This window comes from Vipera berus (genome assembly GCF_964194415.1).
Source record: "Vipera berus genome assembly, chromosome: 3".
NCBI lineage: Eukaryota > Metazoa > Chordata > Lepidosauria > Squamata > Viperidae > Vipera > Vipera berus.
This window is the reverse complement of record NC_138204.1, coordinates 204,060,774-204,086,901: the sequence shown is the minus strand read 5'-3', so window position 1 is coordinate 204,086,901 and position 26,128 is coordinate 204,060,774. Positions and strand designations below refer to the sequence as shown.

The following is a 26,128-nucleotide window of genomic DNA, read 5'->3' as shown; positions in this document are numbered from 1 at the left end:
AGGAAGGGAGGGAAGGAAGGAAGGAAGGGTTGCTAGTTGTGGAATCAGCACGCCGGAGGGCTTTGCTGCGGGGGTGGGTTCCTTTTGTATTTCGATTCCCTCCCTTTTGGAGGGAGGGATGGACATTTTAGGATCCGGGGAAGAAGAAGAAAAAAAATAAAAAAAAATCTGGTGTCTGTGAATAAAAGCGCCGGCGATCCTCTTTTCTTGCCGCCAGCTCGCCTTGATGCATTCAGCGCCGTTGCTTTTTTTTTTAAATAGCGCTTTTGGATTGCATTTTTTTTAATAAAAAATCTTAGCTTTTTTTAAAAAAACAGAAAAAACTGGAACGTGCATTCTTAGAGCAAGGCGCAGACTTGGTAGCTCTCTCTCTCTCTCTCTCCGCCCCGCGGCCTCCCCCCCCCCAAAAAAAAATCCCCGGGTATTTTTTTTTTGGTTGTTGTTGTTGTTGGCAAAATCGGATCCTCAGCTGCTAAATGAATAGTGGCTTGCGAGGGAGGGGGGCTGCTGTGGGCGGCAGAAGAGCGGCTGGTGCATCCGAGGCGTTGTTCGCTCGCTCGCCTCCTTTCTGTTGAAAACGCCCCCTCCTCCTCCTCCTCCTCCTCCCGGGTCTAGATCGGAGTTGCTGGTTTGCGCGGGCATGAGCCAGGATGGCCATTCGTGGGGTTGGTCTCTGCCCTCGCGCGGAGGGGTTGCAAGCACCTTAATTCAGCCTCCCCACCCCCATCCGTGGGATTTTCCTCGGGGTTGCTAGGAGCTGCGCTTCAACTCGGAATCGCCCGGCTGCAAGCCAAGAGAGGGGAGTTGGCGCGGGCGAGAAAGCCAAGCCAAGCCAGCCTGCCTGCCTGCCTGCCAGCCCGAATTGCGAGCTTCCCTTCTTCGCCTTTTTTTTTTTCGTCGTGCATCGGGAGCGAGCCAACCTCGGGATTTTCCCTCCTCCCGCCTTTAGACGGCTGCCTTTTTATTCTGCCACCCCGCCTGGTCGGGATCCCAAAAGGCCGAGAGGCTCCGATTGGGGGAAAGGGCTGGGCTGGGCTGGGGTGGGCTGGGGTGGGGGTGGGAACCCGTAGAAGAGAAGATCGCCCCCAGTCGTTGGCTTTGGGGGTCCTCGGAAGCTGGGGGGGGCCAGAAAGATGGAGGCGGTGATCGAGAAGGAATGCAGCGCCCTTGGGGGGCTCTTCCAGACCACCATCAGTGATATGAAGGTAAGGGGGCCGGCGGGGCGGGGGGGCACTGGATAAGGGGAGACGCGGGGTGTGTGTGTGTGTGTGTGTGTGAAAGAATAGCCCCTCGAACCCCGCCGCCTTTTGCAAACCTGCGCAGGAGAACGGCTCTCCTTCGTCCCACCTGACTCGAGGAAGTGGCTGGCTGGCTGGGTGGGTCACTAAGCAGGCAGCGAAGCGCCAAAAGGCTCGTTCCCAGCGCACGGAGGGAGCCCTGCCTTGCCGCGACCAGGGCCTTGGTTGGGCTCCAGGGGTCCCTCCCGGGGGCGCCCCGTTTCCCTGCTGCTGGTGGCGGCGAGAGCCGCGCGGGTTTTCCCTTCGGGGGGTCCTCGAAGCCCGCTTTCCCTGGCCCAGGATTTCCCTGGTCTGCTGGAGTGCTGAATAAATGGCCTTTTCGAGCCGAAAGGGCGCAGCCAAAGCCTCTGGCATCCCGAGAAAAAAGCATTTCAAGTCTGTGTATTGGTTATTTTTTTTTAAAGAGTTACACCTCCTCTCCGTCGCTCTGCTTTATCTGGATCGAAGCAACATCGGATATTAACATCGTATTACGCATTGTTCAAATGCTCGCGCTGCCCTTCCCGATGTCATGATAAAAGACGTGAGATACTGCAAAGGCATACGTTACAAATGGATGTATTTTAACATGTCCGAGTTTTCCGACGGTTTAACAGTCCCAGCTGGTTGGCTTGAAATGGAACTTCCATAGTCGGTGGCAAGATACCTTGGAGAATCAACTGTTGGGAGACTTAATGGAGCCAGGGCCGTTGGTTTTATGACTCCCTTTTCCACGCTTTGGGAATACCTAAAAAGAATTAGGATGGGGTTTGCTGTGATAAATCATGCCAGTGCCCAGATGTTTTTTGGGGGGAAAAAGACGACCTGAGTCCTTTCATGGTATGTGCTGGTTTTGTATAAAAGACGCTGGCCTGGTTTTTTGTATAAGTGGCTGGCTGAGAAGTTATTCGTGGAAAAAATAGTTTTTTAGATAGTGAGAACCCAGGAAAGTGTCTGGGGTGACACTGAATCACTTGTTTTCTCTCTGCCTGGGTTGTGATTGTGGGGGAAAAAAATGAAAGGAGGGCACAATGAGAACACCATTGAATGAAAGGTAGGATAATAAAAAGCTAACAAATTAAAATTAAAACCAGGTGTTTTTTTTAAAAAAGTCTTTTTCCCAAGAGGCTGATGGAAAAAATGGTCTGTGGTCTTTCCTGCCCCAGTTCTGCTTGATTCTAGTGGACAACTTAAGTACCCTCATTCTTATTTATTTATTTATTTTTATTTTTATTCCATTTATATCCTGCCCTTCTCCGAAGACTCAGGGTGGCTTACAAGCTTAGCAGTAGGCTGTACTATTTGTCCACTCACCTAAATGAAATTCCCTTAGTTCCTTTTGGCCAGTACTTAGACACAGCTGGACAGTGTGAGCCCAGAATTGCAGTAAAGGAAGTCACTTCAGCCATAAAATGCAATAAGTGTGACTTGTTCCCAGTGCTGTCCACAGTGAAGCCCAGTCACATTGGGCTCAAGGCTCACAGTTACCTGGCTTTTAGTTGTGAAGGGGGAAGAACCACATAGGCGAGGTGTGTTACGCATTTAAACTTTTGTGCATCTCCCTTTAAAGGCACATGAAAGATCTCTGAGCATTTGGCAAGCTGTGCCAGCCCAAATAAACTGTAGGGAGCAAGAAGGGACAAGTAATAGTGATATAAAACAATTCCATATGGTCATGTATATGTGGCAATACAAGGTCCATGATAGTGCCAGCTTCTGTTCAAATCCCTACGGATTAGTATAGCAAGGTTTTGTTTGCCAGGCTGCAGATCCTTAATATTTAAAATTAACTTGCATCCATTGAGGTCGAGGTGGGGTTGCAGAAATAATTCCCAGTTATTTCAGCTGAATTGCACAACTGAAAAGCTGAGATTGCAGTTGGAGAAAATGTGGAGTTTTTTTTTCTTTTTTAAAAAAGGGAAGCATGAAGCTGTGTGGGTGAAGAAATAAATAGTCAAAATTCAACTGACAGTGGCATTTTTGAATACTTAGAAATACAGCTTTTAATAGCATGGAAGATGGATTCTTTTTATTTTCTCTCTCTCTGCTTCTTTTGGCAACCCCCCCCTCCAGGATTTTGGAAGTGCATTGATTGGTTGAGTGGGAAGAGTCCCCATGAACAGTGTTAATCAGACAGTAGGCCTAATTCCACTGTTTTCTTTTTTTTTTAAAGAACCTTTAAAACTAGATTCTTTTGTACTGCCATCTGAGCAGGTCTCTGCAGATGTTAACAGTGCTGCTTGCTTCTGTAATGAATGGGAGGAAAAGTATGTCAGGAGTCTTGTCATAATGAACTCTTTGTGGTGTGGCTGAATCCCAGATCTCCCTTTGTTGAACGGCATGTAAAATCTCTGGGGAAGGAGGTCCAGAGCAAAACCTGTAATCATTTTCATTAAGTCCATTTCAGCTATGGAATTGCTTTAACAGATGCCTTCTTCCGCCAGATGGACTATAAGTAGGCAATGCTAAAAGCTGGAGCTTTTTATTCCCTTTCTTAAACAGGAAGCAACATCAGTTTGGGAAAATCTTTTCTGTGGCTACTTGCAATTGATAGTGTGTACACCTGGAACGCCTCCACACCTGGGAGCATGTGTTTACTTACTTACTGAGGTTTGGTAACAGAAATAAATTGGAGCTATAGTAACGGAGTGCCATTTTTATCTGCATTTGTTAGGGAGAAAATTCACGGAGAAGTCAAGATTTTTGATCTGTTTTTAATCTTGTGATGTCATTTTTAGACAATATTTGCTGATACACTCCAGAAGGGGGAGCTGTGCTAGGCTCTTAGCAATTGCAGATCAGAACAGTCCTGTGGCTCCTTAAAGACAAGCAAATTTGCCACCCCATATAAACTTTTCTGGACTAGAAGTTGCCTTCTCAAATGCCCAGCCCTTTTGCTAAAGCAGGCCGTTTCCAACACATAGATCCAGCCCTACTGACTTTGCTAATTGGGGGCATGAGCAGGGCTTATTTTGGCTGTAATCCCTTGCACATATATTTGAGAGTAAGAGTCATTAAATCCAGTGGGGTTTGCTTATCAGTACATGTGACACAGGAGTGAAGGACCTGACCTTTTTTTCCAGACACAGCAAAAAAAAGAAAAAAAAGTGGATGGGTAATGGGGCAGATAATCGTACAAAAGTATTTTGAAAAGGCTGTGTGTCTGGCAATAGATTATTAGCAGGCAAATAGAAACAAAATGCAGACTCACTAGGATGCATGCTTGAACTGATGAGAGAACTTAAGATAAGATGTGGTTTCTTTCCATGGCAGTATCAGCATTGCTTTGTTTTAACTAAATGGCTGTATGGAATTGCACAATTCTAACAAAAACCTGACATATCTGGTTTTCTATTGTCAGGCAGAGTTAGCAGGCAGCTCCTTCCTTCCCCCTCAAGCCCACTACTTGACCCAATCTGTTTTCAGTGAGGGCAGTCGTTTTGCTGAAATAAACATGGGCCTCTTGGATGCACTTTAAATATTTCAGAATGTAGCTTTAAATATTTGCAGGTATCCGTTCCGCCTGACGGATTGAAAACCAAAGAACCTCTAGTATTACCTGTCACAGGATACCTGGGGGTGTAGCTTTGACAAGTCAAGGCAAGGACAAATCCTGTTGAACACCGTGTCCTGTCCAAGCTTGTTGGACATGGTTTTAACTCCTCCAGTTGAGTTATCACCTTTGCGAAATAATGGATAGATTATCTTTGTGCAGAACAGAGGCCTCCAAACTTAAATGGCAGTAGCATGTTAATTAGGCCCTCAAAAGACTTCAGTGTCTTAAAAATTCTGATTTGTTACACTGTCCTTCTCAGTTGAAGTATTGATTTGGGTATTGGTGCCCTTTTTATCTTTTTTCTGGTACTAAAAATCTGCCAGCTGTCCACATTCTAAGTTTTCTGTTTTGGTAACAGTCTTCAGATTTCATTTTTAACCTTTCCTATTGATCCTAAATACTGACAGGTTAAGCCAGTGCTTCTCAACCTTGGCAATTTTAAGATGTGTGGACTTCAACTCCCAGCCTTATTGACTGGGGCATTCTGGGAATTGAGGTCCACACATCTTAACAATTGATATGTTTGAGAGGCACTGTGGTAAGCTGTTTTAAGATGCACAAGAAAATGTGGACAATATTTTAGCTAAAGAACCTCTGATAATTCTACTTGCTACTCACTGAATATTCTAATTTTATTGAAACAAAAAGTTTGGAAACTTTAAACATAATTTCAGATGTTACAGATCTTAAAGTAGTTTTTAGTTTAGATTAAACTAAACATTCCCTCTTTTCACAAGCTTTGTAATAGCAAATGACAATTCCAGGATTAAAAATGTCAACTATATACATATATATACTGTGTTAAGTGAACCATCCATATATAATTTATTCAATAAGCCATGCTAGAACATGGTTGAATGTGTTGTGCAAGCTTAGGTTGAGTGCCAGCTGAAGAACTGCATTGATTATGGATTTATATGATCTGAAGAAAATCCAGAGTATTGAAAAGTAGCTACTGTCTGAAAACTTGGCAGAAATTTCATGCTCTTCTTTTTTTTTAAAAAAACACACACCTTGAAATAATTCAAGGTTGCAGTACATTGAACTGGGATTCCCTGAACACAGAAATATACAGGTCATATGGTGTAAAGTTGTGGTAAAAATTGTCACTTGAGTACATAAATTGCTGACCTCTTACGGGCACTCTAGTTCAGGCATGTGAAACTGCTGGCCCGCGGGCCGGATGCGTCACTCCGAAACTGCGCCCACCCCATTGCTGGCAATGGGGAAAAACTCGCGATATGTTGCACGACATCGCGAATTTGACATGCCTGCTCTAGTTGGATCCCATTGCAACTTTTTTTTAAGTGTGTGAGAAAATGCTGCTTTCAATGTTTTAAACTCAACCTAGTCTCATTTTCCCAAGTTTATGTTGGATCAGGGTCAAAAGAATTCTCCCCAACATATGCAAAATCACCAAATAAGGGAAGTTTTATAGCCCAATGTGTTTTAAACATCTTTTCTTCCAAAGGCTATTTTAAGGAATAGAAAAAAGGGTTTTAGCCTGAGGGGGTAACCACTAATAAGATAAAAATGATTTGCGTCCACTCCTACATTCACTGAAAGGCAAGAGAACTTTTCACTGTGTGAATACAAAAATGTGGTTAATATTTTGTTGCCTGTCTTGTCTGCTTAACATTATGTTAGCCTATAGTTAAAGAAATAATAATTCTGGTGATAGTTACTCTGTCCTAACTCCCTTAATTAGGGTTCGTATGGGCAGGTGCATCAAAGATTGGTAACTGGTCCCAACCAAATGCCCCAAAGCTGCTTTTCCAAAAGGCAAGTAGACTTTCTTGGGGTTTTTTTCTTTGAAAATGTTTTGCTTCTCATCCAAGAAGCTTCTTCAGTTCTGAAGTGAAGAAATGTCTTGGATGAGAAACAAAACATTTTCAAAGAAAAAAACCAAGAAAGTCCACGTGCCTTTTGGAAAAGCACCTTTGGACAACCGTGATTGAGAATCTCCATAGACATCCTAACCAAAAGTTCATCATTTTGCTTGGTGGATTCTTCTAAGCATTTGAGAACCCAGTGGTAAAAACCCACCCGTGTCCCTGTTAACACATAGTAATATTGGGAACAATGGCTCAGTCTCCATTCTTGCCTTGAGCCATATATTCTAAAGTGCATTACTTGCAACTTGTGTTTTTTCTTTAAGGGTAGGGTTGAGGGGCCTTTTTACTATTTTTATTTTGTTTGAGGTCATTTTTACCTTCAACAGTCTTTTGTCTGTCTTAGCTAAATAGACCCTGATCACTGAAAAAGTATTCACTGGAATATTTTTCCCCTTTGCCACTGAATGCTATTAGAACATCATTTAGGATGCTGAGCTTGTCGATCCAAAGATCGGCAGTTTGGCGGGTTGAATCCCGAGTGCTGCGTAACAGAGTGAGCGCCTGTTACTCGTCCCAGCTTCTGCCAACCTAGCAGTTCGAAAGCACGTAAAAATGCAAGTAGAAAAATAGGGACCACTCCAGTGGGAAGGTAACAGCGTTCCGTGCCCCTTTGGTGTCCAGTCATGCCGGCCACATGACCATGGAGACGTCCTCGGACAAGCGCTGGCTCTTCGGCTTTGAAACGGAGATGAGCACCGGCCCCTAGAGTCGGAAACGACTAGCACGCATGTGCGGGGGAACCTTTACCTTTACCTATATATAAAAATATAAGAACATAGCATGGTGGCTTAATGATGAAGACTCCTGCTTCCCACTTGGAAAGTTGAGAGTTCAATCCTAGGTGATGGCAGGTATTCCTCTGCACACAAAGAACAAATTTCTGCTGTGAACTCTACATAGGCATCAGGAAGGGTATCCAGCCAGCTCAGCTCAAGTACCCTGACGCTCCCCCAAATTAAGGGATTACAGCAGGGGTCTTCAAACTTGGCCCTTTTATGACTTGTGGACTTCAACTCCCAGAATTCCTCAGCCAGGCACGCTGGCTGAGGAATTCTGGGAGTTGAAGTCCACAAGTCATAAAAGGGCCAAGTTTGAAGACCCCTGGATTACAGGGTCGTAAATGGGGAGTTTATATATAAAAATATGAATGTACAACTAATTCCAGAGTGAAGTTTTAATTTCATTTATTACATTAAATGAAATAATCTAACATGCGGTAGGCCAGTATAAAAACCCCTTTACGTTGGTAAATTAAATATGGACAGCTCTGCAATTTAAATTTTGGCTCCTATCATCACTGTGGAGTTCTTACCACAGGGATTGTAAAGGTACATCTTGACCCACTCAGCAGAAATTTATGGAGCCTTCTTTAGAAAAGTGGGTTCATTGATGCTTATCTCCCTGGATAGATTACAAAATCATTTCTAAAATTCTGGATCTCCATTGGTCTATATACAGAGACATTGTCTTGAGAGCGAGAAAATTTAGGGCAGTAGTGAGTCTTCCCAAGAATAGCCATGCGCTCAAAATAACTCCAGGAGCTCAGCATATAATCTTTTTGAGAAACCCACAAAGCATTCCAGAATAACATGAGTTATCTGTAGGCCCAAAATTGGCATTTATGACTCCAGTATCAGGAAAGCACTGGATCAAATAGAGGTCCATGGGGCGTAGCTGGACAAAATCTATTGCTCACTCAGAAGAACATTAATGGTTATCTTAAGCACTGGATGAATCTCCATATGTCTGGATGAATACTCCACAGAATTGAATTTTGTGAATTGAAAGTGGAACTTTTTAAGCTCAATGAACATTGCACTTATCTGCCAGAGAACAAAACACAGTTCTTCACATTAAGATGCTCATGTTAGCTGCTAAGGATGACACAGACTTTTTTTCTGTGTCAGGATCTGTACTACTTTCTACTGTTGAGAGCTCTGCAGTACCAGTATTAGGGTATCTGTTCATCCACATGCAGTGGACCATCAGCCAGACAAAGATCTCAACATAAAAGCAACATAAAAGCAATCCATAAGAAGATGACTTTGATATTTTGAAACAGCCATGTCAAAGCCTGAATTGAGACCCCATGAAAGGGTGGGATCAGGGTCCCAAATGAGCTGTTCATGCCAGAACTCAAACGTGGAAGCAGATCATCACATCACCATGGAGGAATGGATTAAAATTCAAACTAGAGACATGAATCTTCCCAATTACAAAAAAGTGTTTGCTTATCTAGTTATTACAGCAAAAGGTGGTGAACTCAGCCTGAATTTAAAGGGATTATTACCCGTTCACACTAACATGCTGTATTTTGGATGACTTGGTTTAAGGAAAAAAAACCAACAAACAGAATTTCCGTTCATCTGGTTAACCTCTGGTAACTATAGTGGCAGAGAAAAGCAAAATCTTGAAAGGGGGCAAATACTTTTTCGCGGAGCTGCAGTTATTCTCTTCTCAAGCCCGTATTTTTCTTTGTTAATGCTTACTTTGGAAAAAGCTACTCTGAACACAGCAACGCTTAGTACAGGGGTCTTCAAACTTAGCCCTTTTATGACTTGTGGACTTCAGCTCCCAGAATTCCTCAACCAGGCACGCTGGCTGAGGAATTCTGGGAGTTGAAGTCCACAAGTCATAAGACCCCTGACTTAGTATGAAACATTCAGCCTTTGCTGCATTGCAGGTAGTCCCTGACTTACAATTCATCGCTTAGTGACCATTCAGAGTTACAACAGATTCCCCCAAAGATGGTTACAACACGAATTTGAAGTTCCAATGGCCATCTCACCACCCCCACCCCTGCAGTCACCGAATCTTATTCTGGGTGCTTGGCAGTCAGCCTGCATTTACTGCTATTTGCAGCAGTTTCATAGTCACTGACCAAGATTTATAGGTTGTTGGGGGGGGGGTTTGCCACAAACCACCATTTACTTCCAGTTTCTGGCAGAAAATGTTGATTATGGACAATGGGTTTGCTTAACGACTGTGGCATTTGCATTGGGACCGCCACATTTTCTTTATGACCTCTGCAGTTACTTAATGACTGCTGCAAAAAAATGTTGTAAAATCAGGTCTGTCACACGATGACCTGTTTTAACTATTGGCACAAATTATGTCTGTAATTCTGGGCTCATTTATAAGTTATAAGTCAAGGACTCCCAGTAGTTGTTATTCACAGAATCTGCAGCGTGATTTTTCACACACAGTTTATGTTCTGTTAGTATAATTATGATGCTTATAATAGTGGATGTGTTGTGTGTGGGGGGGTGTCGTCCTATATACCATTTAATTTTTAATAACACAGAGAAACAGACACACGTATAATATATATATAGAGAGAGAGCAGTTGCATTTTAACAATTCACACTTTGATTTTATCACATTACATTGACCTGTCCTTATTTCTTTATTCTGCAGTTCTTTCCTCCTCCTCCTCCTGGAGGAGATTTTTTTTTTTGCCAGCACATTGTATTGATTCAAAATACAGCTGATTGTTCACTTGTTTGTTTGTAATTATGTGCAACCAACTGGTGTTCCTTGTTCTGCATTTCTTCGCCACTATAAACAGCTGCAGTATGTTTCTTTTCAGGCTTGGAAAGAGGGGAGGAGGGGGGGAAAAACACCCTTCTGATTTCTCTCCTCTGATCTTGAGTGTTGATCTTGGAAACAATCAACTGAGCAGCTGTCGCACATCAGGGTTTCTTTAAACCAATGGCATTGCTGAGTAAACGGGGTTAGCTATTTTTAGATATTCGGGCAGTTGCTGTGGATGGAGGAGGCATACTCCCTAAGGAACAGAAGACAACTTCCAGAGCAAAATCTTCCCTTCTTTGCATCATGTTCTAGAACAGGGGTGGGCAACTGTGGCAATTTTACGACCTGTGGACTTCAACTCCCAGAATTCCTGGGAATCCTGCTAGGGATGCTAGTTGAGGGATTCTGGGAGTTGAAGCCCACAGGTTATAAAGTTGCCATAGTTACACACACTATGTGCAGACACACACACACACACACACACACACACACACACACACACACACACGATCTAGAAATATGGGTTTAATTCAGCTACTATTCTACAGTCATTGTTAGCAGCTCAGGCCATTGCAACAGCTTTCGGAAATAAAGGCAGTCCTGGGTTTACGGCCACAATTGGGACTAGAATTTGTTAAGTGAGTAGTGCCAGATTTTATGACCTTTTTGTGCCACAGTTTGTCACACTCGTTAAGTGAATCACCCAGTTGTTCAGTGAGTCCAGTTTGCCCCATTGACTTGGCTTGTCAGAGGTTGCCTGGGAAGTATGCAAGATTGGAAAATGCTGTTCTTAAAAGGATTTTCTTCGCTGTCGAGTCCAACATTATACCCCAAAAGAGTTTCACGCAATGAGTTTTTGCAAGGAATTCCTTGTCAATTGCTATGGGAATATATATTAGCCTTTGATAATGTTTGTGTAGTTGTACACATAGGGAAATTAATGCATGGAAAGATAGGGATGCTTGATCAGATATAAGCTCTTTAATGTTGCATTGTGGCTCTGGAGGGCTCTAAAACAACTTATCTGAAGTCAGTTAAATGCATCGTACAATCATAAGACATGGCATCAGAAGCCCAGTGTTTTTTAACTTTTTTAGGATAATGGCAGAAGGATGACCCAAGTTTAGTAGCTTAAAATTATAGGTGATATAGCTAATGTTGAAAATTTTCGCATCTCTTCATCAAGCTGGATCATACCAGGATAAAATCTGTTAAAGCAAGTACTTTGACTTATCAAGGAAGGCAGGCCAGATGTATTTATTAATTAGATATTTTTAGATATTCAGGAGCTCAGCAGAGCATATGCGATGTTTCATTTTCCTAGTTTCGGCTACATCAACCCTGTGAGTCACAAATCATGGGACGTTTCATTTAACGACCAAAAGGAAAGCGAGGTTGTAAGCCGGTCGTGGTCCTGTGATTTTCCAGTTGGCAGCTGCAGCACTTGTAGTCCCCAATTGAGGACTGCTTGTATAAGCCAACACATTATATTGTTGTCAGTAACATCATTGAAATTTCATGGATGGACATTTTGCCAAATTGTTAAGAACTCTGCTTCACCTTGTGATTCCCCCCCACTCCTCAAATTGATAACTAGATGGAAAGGCATTGCGAATCGGAATTTTGTGAAAAGACAGATGGTTTAAAACAGGGGTCCCCAAACCCTGGGCTGCGGCCTACTACCGGGCCTGGCTTATTCGAATTGGGCTGTCCAAGTAGTAACCTTGCTCAATAGTAGTAACTGTGAGAGGGATCTCGGAGTCTTAGTAGACAATCACTTCAATATGAGCCAGCAGTGTGCTGCAGCTGCCAAAAAAGCCAACACAGTGCTAGGCTGCATTAACAGAGGGATAGAATCAAGATCAAGTGAAGTACTAATACCACTTTACAATGCTTTGGTAAGGCCACACCTGGAATACTGCATCCAGTTTTGGTCACCACGATGTAAAAAAGATGTCGAGACTCTAGAAAGGGTACAGAGAAGAGCAACCAAGATGATTAGGGGGCTGGAGGCTAAAACATATAGGGAACGGTTGCTGGAATTGGGTATGTGTAGTTTAATGAAGAGAAGGGTGAGGGGTGACATGATAGCAGTGTTCCAATATCTCAGGGGCTGCCACAAAGAAGAGGGAGTCAAGCTATTCTCCAAAGCACCTGAAAGCAGGACAAGAAGCAACGGATGGAAACTAGTCAAGGAGAGAAGCAACCTAGAACTAAGGAGAAACTTCCTGACAGTTAGAACAATTAACCGGTGGAACAACCTGCCTCCAGAGGTGGTGAATGCTCCAACACTGGAGGTTTTTAAGAAGAGACTGGACAGCCATTTGCCTGAAATGGTATAGGGTTTCCTGCCTGAGCAGGGGGTTGGACTAGATAACCTCCAAGGTCCCTTCCAACTTTATATATTATTATTATTATTATTATTATTATTAAGTGGCTGACTGGAATGCACACACAGTTCAATTTTTGTGGGTCGGCCGCCAGCCCGCCAGTTGCATGACCCAGTTCCCCTCTCCCTCCAGCCTGCCTGCCAAGCCACAAAAGGTTGGGGGCTGCTGGTTTAGAAGAACCAAGAGAGTGGCAAATCTTTTACAGATTGGAATTTGCTCTTTGCTTTCTGTTTTGCAAGTGGCCTTTTCCCTCATTGATTGAATGAAATATTTATGCAACAAATGTCATGCAACAAAGTAAACCCATTTCGTAATCAGTGAGCAATGCACAAGTTGATGTATCTCTATGGGCAAAGTTCTTCTGTACAACATTTTCATATGTTCAGTTTAGGTTACAAAGGTTCAAATCACCCTGCATGGTAGATTTTTCTTTGAGAGCATTTGAGCAACAAGATGCTGCTTCTTAGCTGATTCATACTGGCTGGGGATTTCTGGGAGTTGAAGTTCATATCTTAAAGTTGCTGAGGTTGAGAAATGCTGGTACAGGTAATCCTTGACTTACGACCATAATTGAGCCCAAAGTTTCCATTGGTAAGTGAAACATTTGTTAAATGACTTTCGTGCCATAGTTTTTAAGTGAATCACTGCAGTTGTTCAGTTAGTAACATGGTTGTTAAGTGAATCTGGCTTTCCCATTGATTTTGTTTGTCAGTTGGTCACACAAGGTGATCACATGCCCCCAGAATGCTGCAACTTATAAATATGAGTCAGTTGCCAAGTGTCTGAATTTTGATCATGAGAGCATGGGGACGCTGCAGCGGTCGTAAGTGTGAAAAAATAAACAATATGACTGGTTGTTTAGTGACTGTTTGAAGCTATAACGGTCCTCCCAAAAGATACTTACAACTCAGTTCTGAAGTTCTGGTAGCTACCCCCCATCATATGTATGGCCGTTTGCAGCATCCTGTAGTCACATGACTGATTTATGAGGGTTTTGGCCCAAGGTGGCATTTACAGGTTTTGGCAAAAATGGCCCATAGTGAACAATGGATTTGCTTAACAACCACTGCAAAACATCATAATATCGAGTTGGTCATAGGGGTGACCACATTTACAACAGTCATAATGTATGACTGTAATGGGCAGGTGGTAAATCTAGGAGTACCTGGAATACATTGGAGGAAGAGGGAAGAATTGCAAATAGTCAGGTGTTAAGTAACTATAATTTTCCTGTCTTAGTTCCTTCCCAAAATTGGAAGCTATAAAGGCAGAAAAACAATTGAGGGGAGGCTTGGGTAGTATGCAGGGAAACAGCTTGTTCTGCAGGAAAAATGAGTGTGCTGCTTGTGCAAACAAATTAACTTTTATTTATTTAAAATACCACCCCCCTACTCAGTGAATCACATGGGCAGATTTGCCCTGAGATGATCTGTCTGATTTGTGATTTCTACCCCACCTAGAGCAGATGCCTATTTAAGATAATTGTTTCTACAGCTGCAATCCACAACACATTGCCAACTCATGCAATTCTGATATCCCACTGAGGATAGCTGGCAAAAGTATAAAAAGAGGGCTCTTTCCTTAGCATCTCTAATAAAGGAGAATATTCGTAGCTCAGGGCTGACATGCTCTCTGAGCTTGCTTGTTTTCTTGTAGAGCTTTCATCATTCCAGATCAGCGTAGATCGCGCAAGTCGAGCTGCATGTGTGCATGCTGGCCCACCATTCGTGCAAGGGCTGTGTGCACATACATGTGTGTGTGCCAGCCCTCGGCTTGTGCAGCCCAGTTCCCCTTACCCCCTCCCCCAGCTGGCCCAGACCAACAATCAAGTAAACTGCCAAAGAGCCAACAGTAAACAGTCCAACCAAAGAATCTCTTAAGACCAACACTGACAGGCAAGTCGCTAGAATGGAAACTGACAGCAAACTGCACCCCATACCAGCACTGATCATGTTACCTAGTTTGGGTAATGAAAGGTCTGCAAGAAAACAAGCAAGCTCAGAGAGCACCAAGGACCCCTTAGCATTTCTAAATAGAAGACATATTTTAGGGGTGTGTATAATTCAGCTGTGGGAAGCTTTTCTTTTCCTAATTTCAGATAGCAAAGCAATTTTCTTCTCTGCTCATGAAAGAATGTGCAAGAAATTCGTGGTCAGAAAAGGCCAGGCACGAGATTAGTGCTCATGTCTTTGAGTCATAAAGTTTTCCTTTAAATCTCTTTTATTCCACAGTTAGGACAAACAAGCCAGAAAAATGCATTTAGGGCAACTGTATCTCTGGAGATATTGTTGCAACTCCAATTGTATATCAGTTAAATACAGTTGATTTAATTTAATCAAGGTTGTGTAAATTCAAGACTAATTGAATCATAGCAATTAACCTGAATTAGTTATCTCTCAATCATCCACACTGGATGAATTCATCTCCATTTTAACCTGTTTGGTTGCTTTAATAGCTTATGGCTAATAAGAATTTTTTGATCTTTAAATTTAATACAGAGGGATAGAAAATAAGTAAATTATTGTAGGGTAATTTATTTGGAGTAAAAGATTGTGATGTGCATAACAGCATAGCTGATAGGTTTAGAAAACAAAGGGGGGAAAGCAACATTCTACATACATCTACAGTTCTAGTACAACTAACTGAAATAAGAGCCTTCTTTTAACCTAATTAGGATGGTATGTTTTTTAAACCTTGGTATTTACAATGTGATAATAGCAGTCCTTGACATTAGGATTATGCTAGTGCAACCATTTTCAAATTGGTGTTCTTCAGAAAGTTTTCATTTAGCATATTTAAATAAGATTGTTTTCTTAATGACGAATGTCAATATTCCTTTGGTTTTAGACATGTTTCTTCCTGTTTCAGAAGAAGTTGACTTGAATAGTACTTAATCAAAATACAGGTTAGGGGTGAAAAACCTGAGCCCATCAAATGTTTGGTGGCAATAGGTAGCATTGCCCTTTTCATTTGTTATTTTGTTCGAGGTTGAGTTTTGAATCACCTGACATTTGAGTCATCTGATTTTGGTTTGAGAGAGAATAATTGCTATATTAGGTTGCATGTGTTATTTCCACCTGGATTTTCTTTCTCAAGTGAACATAATGAAAATGCACATTAACTATGAAGAGAAGCAGAAAATTGCATTGTAGTATAATGAATAAGAGATTAATCTTCTGTTTGATTGATTGGAAGAATTATCACAGCCAGTTGGCACTTGTTAAGTGAAGGGGATAAAACAAAGAATCATAAAGCTGGAAAGACCTTGGAGGTCTTCTAGTCCAGCCCCCTACTCAAGGCGACATCCTTTTGCCATTGCACTCAAAAATTTTTTTTAAAAAAACTCCAGGGATGGAGCACCCACAGCTCCAGGAGGCAAGCAACTCCATTGATTAATTGTTCTCACTATTAGGAAATTTCTCCTTAGTTCTAAGTTGGATCTCTCTTTAACAAGTTTTCACCCATTGCTTCTTGTCCCGCCCTCTGGTGCTTTGGAGCATAAGTCAATCCCCTCATCTCTGTGACAGCTTCTCAAGTACTGGATGATATTGTTAAGCGAATGGGATGATGTTGCAATAGATTTTTCAGGTTGTAAGAATCTAGGTTTTCCTTTTTTTGCCTGGAAGAAAATGTCTATACACCTACATTGATACCTACAAAGCCCCCTCTTCATTATGTATGCTAAGTGTGTGGTCAACATGTTTATGAGCAGCAGAGCAAATAAGGATGCTGTGGGTGCACTTAATGCAATCCTCATGTTGCTGAACCTGTGGTACATTGGTTTAAGTTCTTCGGCTACAACAGGCCTGGTCAAGGTCCTAGTTTACCTCCCATCATGAAACTCAATGGGGTGATCTTGGTCATCCACTCAGCTCAGCTCAATGAGTTGATAGGAAGCAAGGTTGGAGAAGTCTATGTGTGTTGACTGTCAGGAAGAAAGGCAGGTTATAAATCTGAGGATTAAATAAGTAATTAGGTAAAGGATTAGACTAAATGTTATGAAATCTAATACAGTGAAAACATAGGCAAACGCTTCATGTTGTGTTAAGAAACAAAAACGGGAAGAAAAAAAAATCCCTGACAAATGAAGTGGATGGTTTTGAAGCTCAGTGAAAATGCACCAGAGAGAGACAAGAAATCTGATAATGCCTGAATGAATTGCTGTTTTGTTTGGTGCTTGTGCTGTAAGAGGTGAGGCTGAGGCCAGAGAAGGGAGTCTTGCCTGCTTCTTGGTACTTCAAAATCATCAACAGTTGACAGATCTTTTGCTCAGCCCAGAGTTGCTCCGATCTGGTTTCATGATTATCCAGAAGTGACTGATCCTTGACAGAATAGTGTCTCTGTTTAATGGGTCTTGCAGTGTCTCCTGGGAAAAGCGGAATGATTCAGGTGTTGTCAAATTGCCCCAGAGCAATTGCAGCCTTCTGTCAAAACCAAATCAGAGTTGGGCTGAGTTTGAGGGGAAAGGGGATTAGGAGGCTGGGAGTGGGGTTAGGAATTGACTTGCCCTCGTTGCATTTACTCCAGACGTTGTGGTTCAAAATTTGGGTGTGGGGGAAAGAATTGTGGTTCATACTTAGAAGAATGCATTATTTTATTTATTTGATTTTTATCCTCTTTATTATTGTTTACAAATAGCTCAGGATGGGGAACATACATAATATTGCTTCCACCTAGTTTCCCCACAACAACAGTCCTGTGAGGTGGGTTGGGCCTAGAAAAAATGACTGGTCCAAACTCACCGTCTCCTGGTGATTGGTCTAAAGTCACCAGGTCAGCTTTCATGCCTGAGGCGGAACTAAAATTCACTGTCTCCTGGTGATGGGCCTAAAGTCACCCAGCCGGCTTTCATGCCTAAAACAGGATTAGAACTCACTGTCTCCTGGTGATTGGTCTAAAGTCACCCAGTCAGCTTTCATGCCTGAGGCGGAACTAAAATTCACTGTCTCCTGGTAATGGGCCTAAAGTCACCCAGCTGGCTTTCATGCCTAAAATGGGACTAGAACTCACCGTCTCCTGGTGATTGGCCTAAAGTCACCCAGTCAGCTTTCATGCCTGAGGCAGAACTAGAACTCACCCTCTCCTGGTGATTGGCCCAAAGTCACCCAGCCAGCTTTTATGCCTAAGGCCTGGAATAGAACTCAGTCTCCTGGTTCCTAGGCCCATAATGTTAATACTAGACCAAACTTATTCTTTCTGTCTCAAATATACCAAATAATTTTGTTTTATATGTTGAGTAACATTTAACAAAGTTGGTTAACATATAACAAGGTCTGGCTCTAGAGTCAGGCCTCTATAATGAGTTTTTCATAGTGCAATTAAATGAAGCTCCATAGAAATAATGTACTTTTTCCAAAAATTTCACTTTGTTTCCACAGCTCCTGGTGTGATATTTTTATCCACACATTATTATAATTTCTGCAAATTTCACATCTCTTTGTACTAGAAAGCAAACGTCTATGCAAGTAGGCCAGTGGGGGTTAAACTGAGGATAATTTGTCATTGCTTGTTTGTGAGTTGAGGATCCCATTTGGGGCTGCTGCTGAGACACTTGCGCAAAACAACATAGTCTGCTTTTTTGTGGGGATACTGCAATAAAATTATTTGAAAATTATTTGAGGGGTAATTGGGTCAAACAGCTTAACACTCACTCATATATACCTTTTCCTGTGTTGCTCTTTGCTGCCAGTTTAAAAATGCCACTATAAAAAATTTGTGAATACAGGTAGTTCTCGACTTATGACTGTAATTGAACCCCACAATTTTGCTCATAAGTTGGGATGTTGTAAAGCAGGTCATCACATGACAGTGTCCAATTTTATGACTTTTTGGGGGCGCCTAAAGTGAATGTAGTCATTAGCTGAACCCATTTTTATGAGGTAGTTTTTGTTGGAAACCAGAGGTAAATGTTTATTTCCATCATCAACATTGTAAATCATGGTCATGTGACTACAGGATGCTGCAAATGGCCATAAATGCAGGCAGGTTGCCAAGCACCCAAAATGCAATCATGTGACCTGGTGGGAGCGGGGACCCAGATATTTAAACTTCAAATCTGGGTTGTAAGTAATGTTTTTGAGATTGCTAAGCCAACCGGTCATAAACTGAGGACAACCTGTATCTGTATGTTTGAGAATTGGATGTCTTTCCATTATGGCTGATGATGGATTTAAAATTCCATTTAACCAGGTTCTAGCTTGGTTAGAATGGATTTTAACAATCTTCAGTTGGTGGTGTGCTGGTGTGTGAATACACTGTTTGCCCCAACCCCTTTGTAAAGTTAAAGAGAAATGGTTATTCCTAAGTAGCCTCCATTTTTATCTAGATACAGTCAAGATTAGTGTATGAATTTGATAGAAAGAAATTATTCTGTGCTGATATAAACTTGTTTTTCATCCTGGGTTTTTTAAGAACAACATGATCAATATTACCTGTGTGTTTGTTTATTGCCACTGTGTATTTCTCTCTCTTTTTTTGTAAATTTGCTTAACTTTTCAGAAATGGGGGGATTATTTGTAGTGATCAAAGTTTTGTCCTTTTTCTCTTCCAGGGAAGTTACCCAATTTGGGAAGATTTCATAAATAAAGCGGGGAAACTCCAGTCTCAACTTAGGTAAGCTATCCTTGTATACTGGCACGGGCAGTTTCATGTGGTAGCAGGGCCAACCTCACTGTTAAAAAAAAATGGGTCTTCAAAAGTTGTAGATGGTTTGTGGGCCTTAATTTGCAAGCAAAGCAGTGGAATTGGCTGTGCAAAATTAGTTTGGGAACGGCAAGGCAGAAACATGTTCAACAATGAAGTAGACTCCTAAAGTACCACAAAACTTGAAGCATTCTTTTTTAGCCGTTATTTTAGAGAAAACAGGACAGGTGGTGGGTGGAATAAGGCTACTATGAATTGATTTATCCAATTTTAATGTTTATTGTTTTTAATATTTTTGACGTTCTTTTTTATATCGTTTTATCATGTAAGCTGCCCTAAGTTGCTTGTTAGTGAGATGGGTTGCATATAGATTTAATAAATAAATTTTATTTGCTATTACATTCTAGGGGCATGCTCCAGATGCAACAGAGTAGGTAACTTGGGGACTGAATATGGCCACAAAATTGATCATTCGTATCATATATCAGTGTTTGTACCTTTTTAATTTTTGATTATCAGGCTTTCTCTTAAGAAGGCCGTGTTAGTTTTCTTTAATCTGTTGCATTAGCCCAGGGGTAGGCAACCTTGGCTCTATTATGACTCGTGGACTTCAACTCCCAGAATTCCTGAGCCAGCCATGCTGAGGGGAAAGGGAGAGTTTCCAAGCTGAGCCATGCTGGCTCAGGAATTCTGGGAGTTGAAGTCCACGAGTCATAAAAGAGCCAAGGTGGCCTACCCCTGCATTAGCCTAAGGGGCTTAACCAATTTTCTAAGCATGGATTGTTTAACCATGCCTTGCTAACTAAACCACAGTTACATGCTTAGACATTTATTGTCACTGTCTAAGATATCCATTCATTGTAGTTTATTAACTACATTGCATTTAACATACGAAAGCATTTTGTAAAAGCTGAGCAGGCAGACACCTCAGAAAGGAATTTAAAAGATTTTACATCTGAGTAATGCTGACTGGTTGGGTTTAAAATTAAAGGTATTTAAATTGACAGTCTATGTTAAAGGAAAATGTTATAAAGCTAATAGAAGAGAATATTTTATCTCAGGGTTGAACTGTGGGGTACATGGTACTCTTTGAACCTGATTGTTTTTTGTAGACATTTCATTACCCAAGTAGGTAATATCATCAGTGCACTGATGATGTTGCCTAGTTGAGTAATGAAACATCTGCAAGAAAACAAGCTTAGAGAATACCAGAATCCCACAATGATAAAGCTTCTAGGCGTATTGTATGGTTTTGATCCTTGTCTGATGCATGTACTGCCTTACAGAAGCTTTTTGTATCTTAATTGTCAGTAAAACTGATCTTTTTCCCAGCTGGCCACTGGGAACTAAAAATTAGAGAGGAATGAATTATGCAGTTAGTGAATAACAGGCATATCTGCCTTATATCCTGTTTTTTGGTGTTGCTTTAACACCAAAAAAGGAAAGGAAAAGAAACCAGTGGCAAAATCTGGAATATTACTTGCTCCCTGGAATTTTATTTTCCCTAGCCAAAAAATCAAAAGAGTTGGAGAGAAGCCATGCAGACTGGTCAGTGCAGGAATCAGAATGGAAAACTTCCAGACATATGACTCCGCCAGCCTCTTGTGAAGAAGAAGCTACTGTTAAATTATTCTTTCACTTAATTTTTTTTTAAATGTTGGAAAACTGCTAATTCTGTCTGGGAAAGTGTAACTTTATTTAGAATGAGTGGTCGAGAATGCTAATGGAACAACTTTGATGTTAGAAGCCAGTTTCTACTAATAAAGGATTACATATGAGAAATAGTTATGGATTGGCAGCTATTTTAGAGGGAGGGAAAGAACACGGGAGCTAACGTAAAGTAGTAGTTAAGTTATTCTATCAGGCTAACCAAGGTTTCTAGTTCATCATCAGTCTTGGGAACTTTGGTCTAGTCCTTTTGCTCAATTGACCTCACAGAGTTACTGTGCTCGTTATCATTAACTCATGAAGAGGACCACAAAGATTGCATGTCTATGAAGATTCTCAAACATCCAGGACATGGTTGTCCCAAAGGTGCTTTTTCCAAAAGGCAACTGGACGTTCTTGGTTTTTTTCTTTGAAAATGTTTCGCTTCTCATCCAAGAAGCGTCTTCAGAACTGTTCTTCAGAACTAAAGAAGCTTCTTGGATAAGAAGTGAAACGTTTTCAAGAAAATCCAGTTGCCTTTTGGAAAAAGCACGTCTGGGACAAGAAGATGGCATGTTTTTTTCTACACCTACTTTTCCCCTCTCCAAATAGTCTCCAGGACTTTGTAATTCTTGGCAACATTTTTGGAATTGGTTTATCCTTGCCTTCTCCTTGGAATTACAACTAAGCAATTGACCTAAAGTCACCGACTGACTGGCTTTGAGTCTAAGGCAGGGCTAGAACTCACAGTCTCCTGGTTTCTAGCCAATTCTTTAACCACATCACCAAACTGGCTCTCCTTTTTTTAAACTTGTACTACAGAGCAAAAAGAACACGTGGCTGTGAGAAAAGAGAACTAGGAGAAGGAGAAGCCAAACTCTGATTTACAGGCTGAGTAAAAACTTGAGGTTTTTACTGGAAAAGAGTTATTTGGTTTGGGTGTGCTCTTTGCTGAAAAAAAGAAAGCAAATAGTGATTAGTATACTTGTAGTATAGTTACAGTAGTTTGCTGTGGTGACAAGTTGTAAAGGGGAACCTGTAAAATTGAAATGAAAGTCCGTGACAGAAATGAAGCCACAAGAATTTCCCTCTTGCTAAAGGAAGATTTGATACCAATTGAAGCACGCTAATTTTATGAAGCATCTGGTTATATCCAGGATTGTATAATCATTACTGGCATGGGTTCACATATAATTGATGGTTGGGGGCAATATGCTGACTGTAAACTGCTTAGAGAGTGCTATAAAGCACTCTGAAGTGGTATATAAGTCTAAGTGCTATTGCTATTCTGAGCTATCATGAGCTTGTTAGGTTTGACGTTAGTGTGTTCTTGGCCTGAGCAAAGATCCAGGGTCAAAAGAGAAAATGTGATTTTATATGTGTGTGTGTGTGCATGGGGCACACACATCGCACCTGTTGAAAAAACTTTCAGAAGCTTCCTCTTCCTGTACTGGCACAGCTGCTTAGTACAGAGTTCCCCAACCTTGTGGACCAGCAAGGGGGGGGAGGAGTGAGCAGCGGGCATGCACACCGGTGCATCTCCATTTGCACGAGCGGCCGGAGTGTGCATGGATACAATTGCCCGTTGCTCACACCAGTGGGGATGCACGCTCACCCGCCACTTCCACATCCTGGTTCCAAATGGCTCAAGGCCCAGAAGTAGGCCGCTTAGTATGTATTCTTGGCTTTAGAAGCATTGTTCAAGATGCACCTAACAGGTGCTTCCTGTGCATCACCAAATCATTTTTTACTTCTTGAATCCCTATTGCTGTACTTCTGCAACCTGTTAGATAAGCTGAACCATAACTCTGTTTTGTTATGCTTGAAGTAACTCTCTTTATTTTCATTTGCCTATTCTAGTTCATTTTAAAAAAACCCATCACAATAAAATCATGGTTTACTATCACTCATGAAGCTGATCCAAGCTGTAAAATGAGAAAAGCAGACATATATTGGTTAACTTCCCTTTATTCTTCAAGTTGGAGATAAGGCACTTAAAATAGCACCAAAGCTAAGCTTGCTAGCAGCTGTAAAATCTTTAGTTTTTTTTTACTGATTTCAGGATTTTGGATTTCTTTTTGCTTCCACGTGCTGTGTGCCTTTTCTTTTTAATTCATCCCCAAAGTCATGCCCCAGATTCCTTAAAATTTATATTTGAACATGCAATTAATTTAAGACAAAGAGAAGAAATAGTTCAGCGTTTTTAAGTTTTAAAGATGAACAGAGACCTACTTACTCACCAAATGCCTACTATATTTAAGGAGTGTCTTTATGTCTTATTCAAGAGAGAATCTGGGTAGCTGCTACAAAAGGGGATCACGTGACCCCAGGACACATCAAATGACTATGGGGATGCTGCAGTGGTCATAAGTGTGAAAAATGGTCATAAGTCGCTTTTTGCAATGCCGTTGTAATTTCGAATAGTCAGTAAGCAAACTGTTGTAAGTCGAGGATTATCTGTATATGTCACTATTTTGTATCCATTTTGGGAGAGGCTAGTTTAGTTTTGTTTTTTAACCCCACCTAGTAATTTGCTGAATCCTAATTTTACATCTGAAGCAGGCCACTGTGAGTTTCCATATGCTATGACTTATCACAAACTGAACACAGCCTGAGTTAAGATTGTTAAAACCATCTTAAAATACTTAACTCGGGACATGTCAGTGATGACTTACTTTTCCTGCTCACTAGCATCATTGTAATACATCAACATGTACTTTGACACAGGCTTCCTTGGACAGATGCATGAGTCAGAGGTTTTATGGATATCCTGTTTCCCTTCTGATTTCCATCTATTCCAGAAGGAGTTTTGTTGGACTGTTTTCATGATGGGTGGTTCTCTAGGATTTATTTTGCATTTCGATGTTCCTCGTGATATTCAATATTGTGTTGCCTCGGGAAGTTGTAGAGGACATCTAAAGTGCTCTAACTTAAATGAAAAGAAGCTCCTCCCCCAGCTCATTTACAGAATATGAAGCTTCTTGACCAAAAAGATTGCTTGATCTGCCAGATTGGTCATCTAAGATGTAAACCTCTTACAAAGGTGAAATGTTCTGCAACTGACTCATGAGACAAGCCTGGGTAAACTCAGTGTAAATGTAAAATTTCCATTTGTAAAATATAAGCTCATCAAAGAGATCCCGAAGGTGCTTTTCCAGGAAGCAACTGGATTTTCTTGTTTTTCTTTAAAGACGTTTTGCTTCTCATCCAAGAAGCTTCTTCAACTCTTGACTGGATGGTGGGGAATGGAAGGGTTTATACTAGATTCCTGCAAGGAGTATAAATCCTTCCATTCCTCACCATCCAGTCAGAGCTGAAGAAGCTTCTTGGATGAGAAATGAAATGTCTTTTTTTAAAAAAAACAACAACAAACCAAGGAAGTCCAGTTGCCTCATGAAAAAGCATCTTTGGGATAACTATGCCTGGAAGACTGAGAATCTCCATAGACATCATTAAAGAGCACTCCAACCTAGAACCGAGGAGGAGTTTGCTAACAGTGAGAACAATTAATCTGTTGACTCCAGACGTTTTGGGTGCTCCATCACTGGAGCTTTTCAAGAAGAGACTGGACAATTATTTTTCTAGGATTGTATAGGGTCTCTTGTCGTGGCAGGGGATTGGATGGAAGGCCTCCAATCTCCCTTCCAGCCCTATTGGGCGATGTTCTAAATAGTCTTTTGGATTGATCTGCTCCCAAATCCTTGTAGGTCAGGTGTCTGCCACTTGTTTGATTGAAACGGATAGATATTTCTATGTTTCTGTTTACCTTGCTGTTGTCTAAAATAAGACAATAGAACATCTCTTATGTAGTAGCAAGATTTGATAAGGCAAAGATGTACCCTGAATACAGAATATTTTTGTTTCCAGAAGGGAAACAGTCTTATGAATCTTAGATTGATAGAGTTGGAAGGGGCCATTTAGGACATTAATAGTCCAGGCCACTCCAGCTAAGCATCTACAACTGATGATTATCTAACTTCCAGTGGAGCACATTGAGCAAAGGAGAGCGTTGTGGGTCATGGCATTTGCTGTTAGCGTTCTAGTTTTTAATCATTTAAACCCATGATTTTATGGCATTCTCTTTGGAATGTCAAGATCAAGTCTCGACTAATCCCTGGCAATGACATATTTCCTACGGTTAAAAATATTATATCCAGCTCATCTTTGGATGGGATAACATACACTAAGCCATGATATACTAAATTAACCTCAGTAGGCAGAGTTTATACAAAGCTGAGCGCCAGCTATGGCTTATAAACCAGAAAGGTTGGGTTGTCATAACACACTGGGCCCCAGTGAGCATAGACTGCCTTTGTAAATCCCCGTAGGTTTTGCTGAGCTACCACTTAAAACCTAGCTTGTTGAATAAATCCCATATAGCTAGATAGGTTTATAATGCTAAGCTATGAAGCGTGTTTCACTAAGTGCACCAGTGGGGTTTGCATAGCAGAGTAAGTCAAAAGCAAATGAATCACATACTTAGTGTAATGTGCAAACCCAGTCAATAAAGTTTGCACTTTTGAGCATCTGGTCTATTCTTTTTTAATTATACAGGTAGTCCTTGACTTACAGTTACAATTTGGACTGGAATGTCAGTCGCTAAGCAGTGTGGTTGTTAAATGAAGCATCCTATGACTGGCTCTGATTTTATAATCATTTTTACTGCAGTCATTATGAGAATCAGTCATTAAATGAATCTGACTTTCCCAATTGACTTCGCTTGTCAAAAGACTGCTGGGAAGGTCGCAAATCATGTGACTGCAAGTCACTGTGTGTGTGTGTGTGCATGTGTGTCTATGTATAGGGTTTTCCTATTTGAACAGGGGTTTGGACTAGAACAGAGGTCCCCAACCTTTGGGGCACCAGGGACCGGTTCCGTGGAGAGAGGTTTTTCCGTGGACCAGAGGGGGCATGGTTTTGTGTGCTGCCTGCATCCCACAGATGGGGCTTTGCTTGTTTGTGCAGACTGGTTGCTGGCATGCCGCGGCCTGGTACCGGTCCACGGACTGGGGGTTGGGGACCCCTGGACTAGAAGACCTCCAAGGTCCCTTCCAATCCTATTATTCTATGTTCTGGCTGTCATAAAAGTGAGCTAATTGCCAAGTTCCTGAATTGTGATCATGTGACTGTGTATGTGACACATCACAACTTTGAGGACGGATTGTATGTCACTTTTTCCAAGACTAT

General features: G+C 41.5%; 1 protein-coding gene across 3 annotated transcripts in view; it reads left to right on the top strand.

Annotated features, from left to right (window-relative positions):
* The first annotated feature begins 558 nt into the window (after positions 1 to 558).
* The window catches only part of MTSS1 (MTSS I-BAR domain containing 1), a 162,280-nt gene continuing 136,710 nt past the window's right edge, over positions 559 to 26,128 (top strand). The window contains exons 1-2 of one of the 3 annotated variants that reach the window (XM_081323293.1): positions 559 to 1,205; positions 19,203 to 19,264. In XM_081323293.1, the coding sequence (XP_081179419.1) occupies positions 1,134 to 1,205; positions 19,203 to 19,264 (134 nt within the window). In that variant the 5' untranslated portion in view covers positions 559 to 1,133. The remainder of the gene's footprint in view (positions 1,206 to 19,202; positions 19,265 to 26,128) is intronic. The other 2 variants (XM_081323295.1, XM_081323294.1) reach the window with 2 other exon arrangements.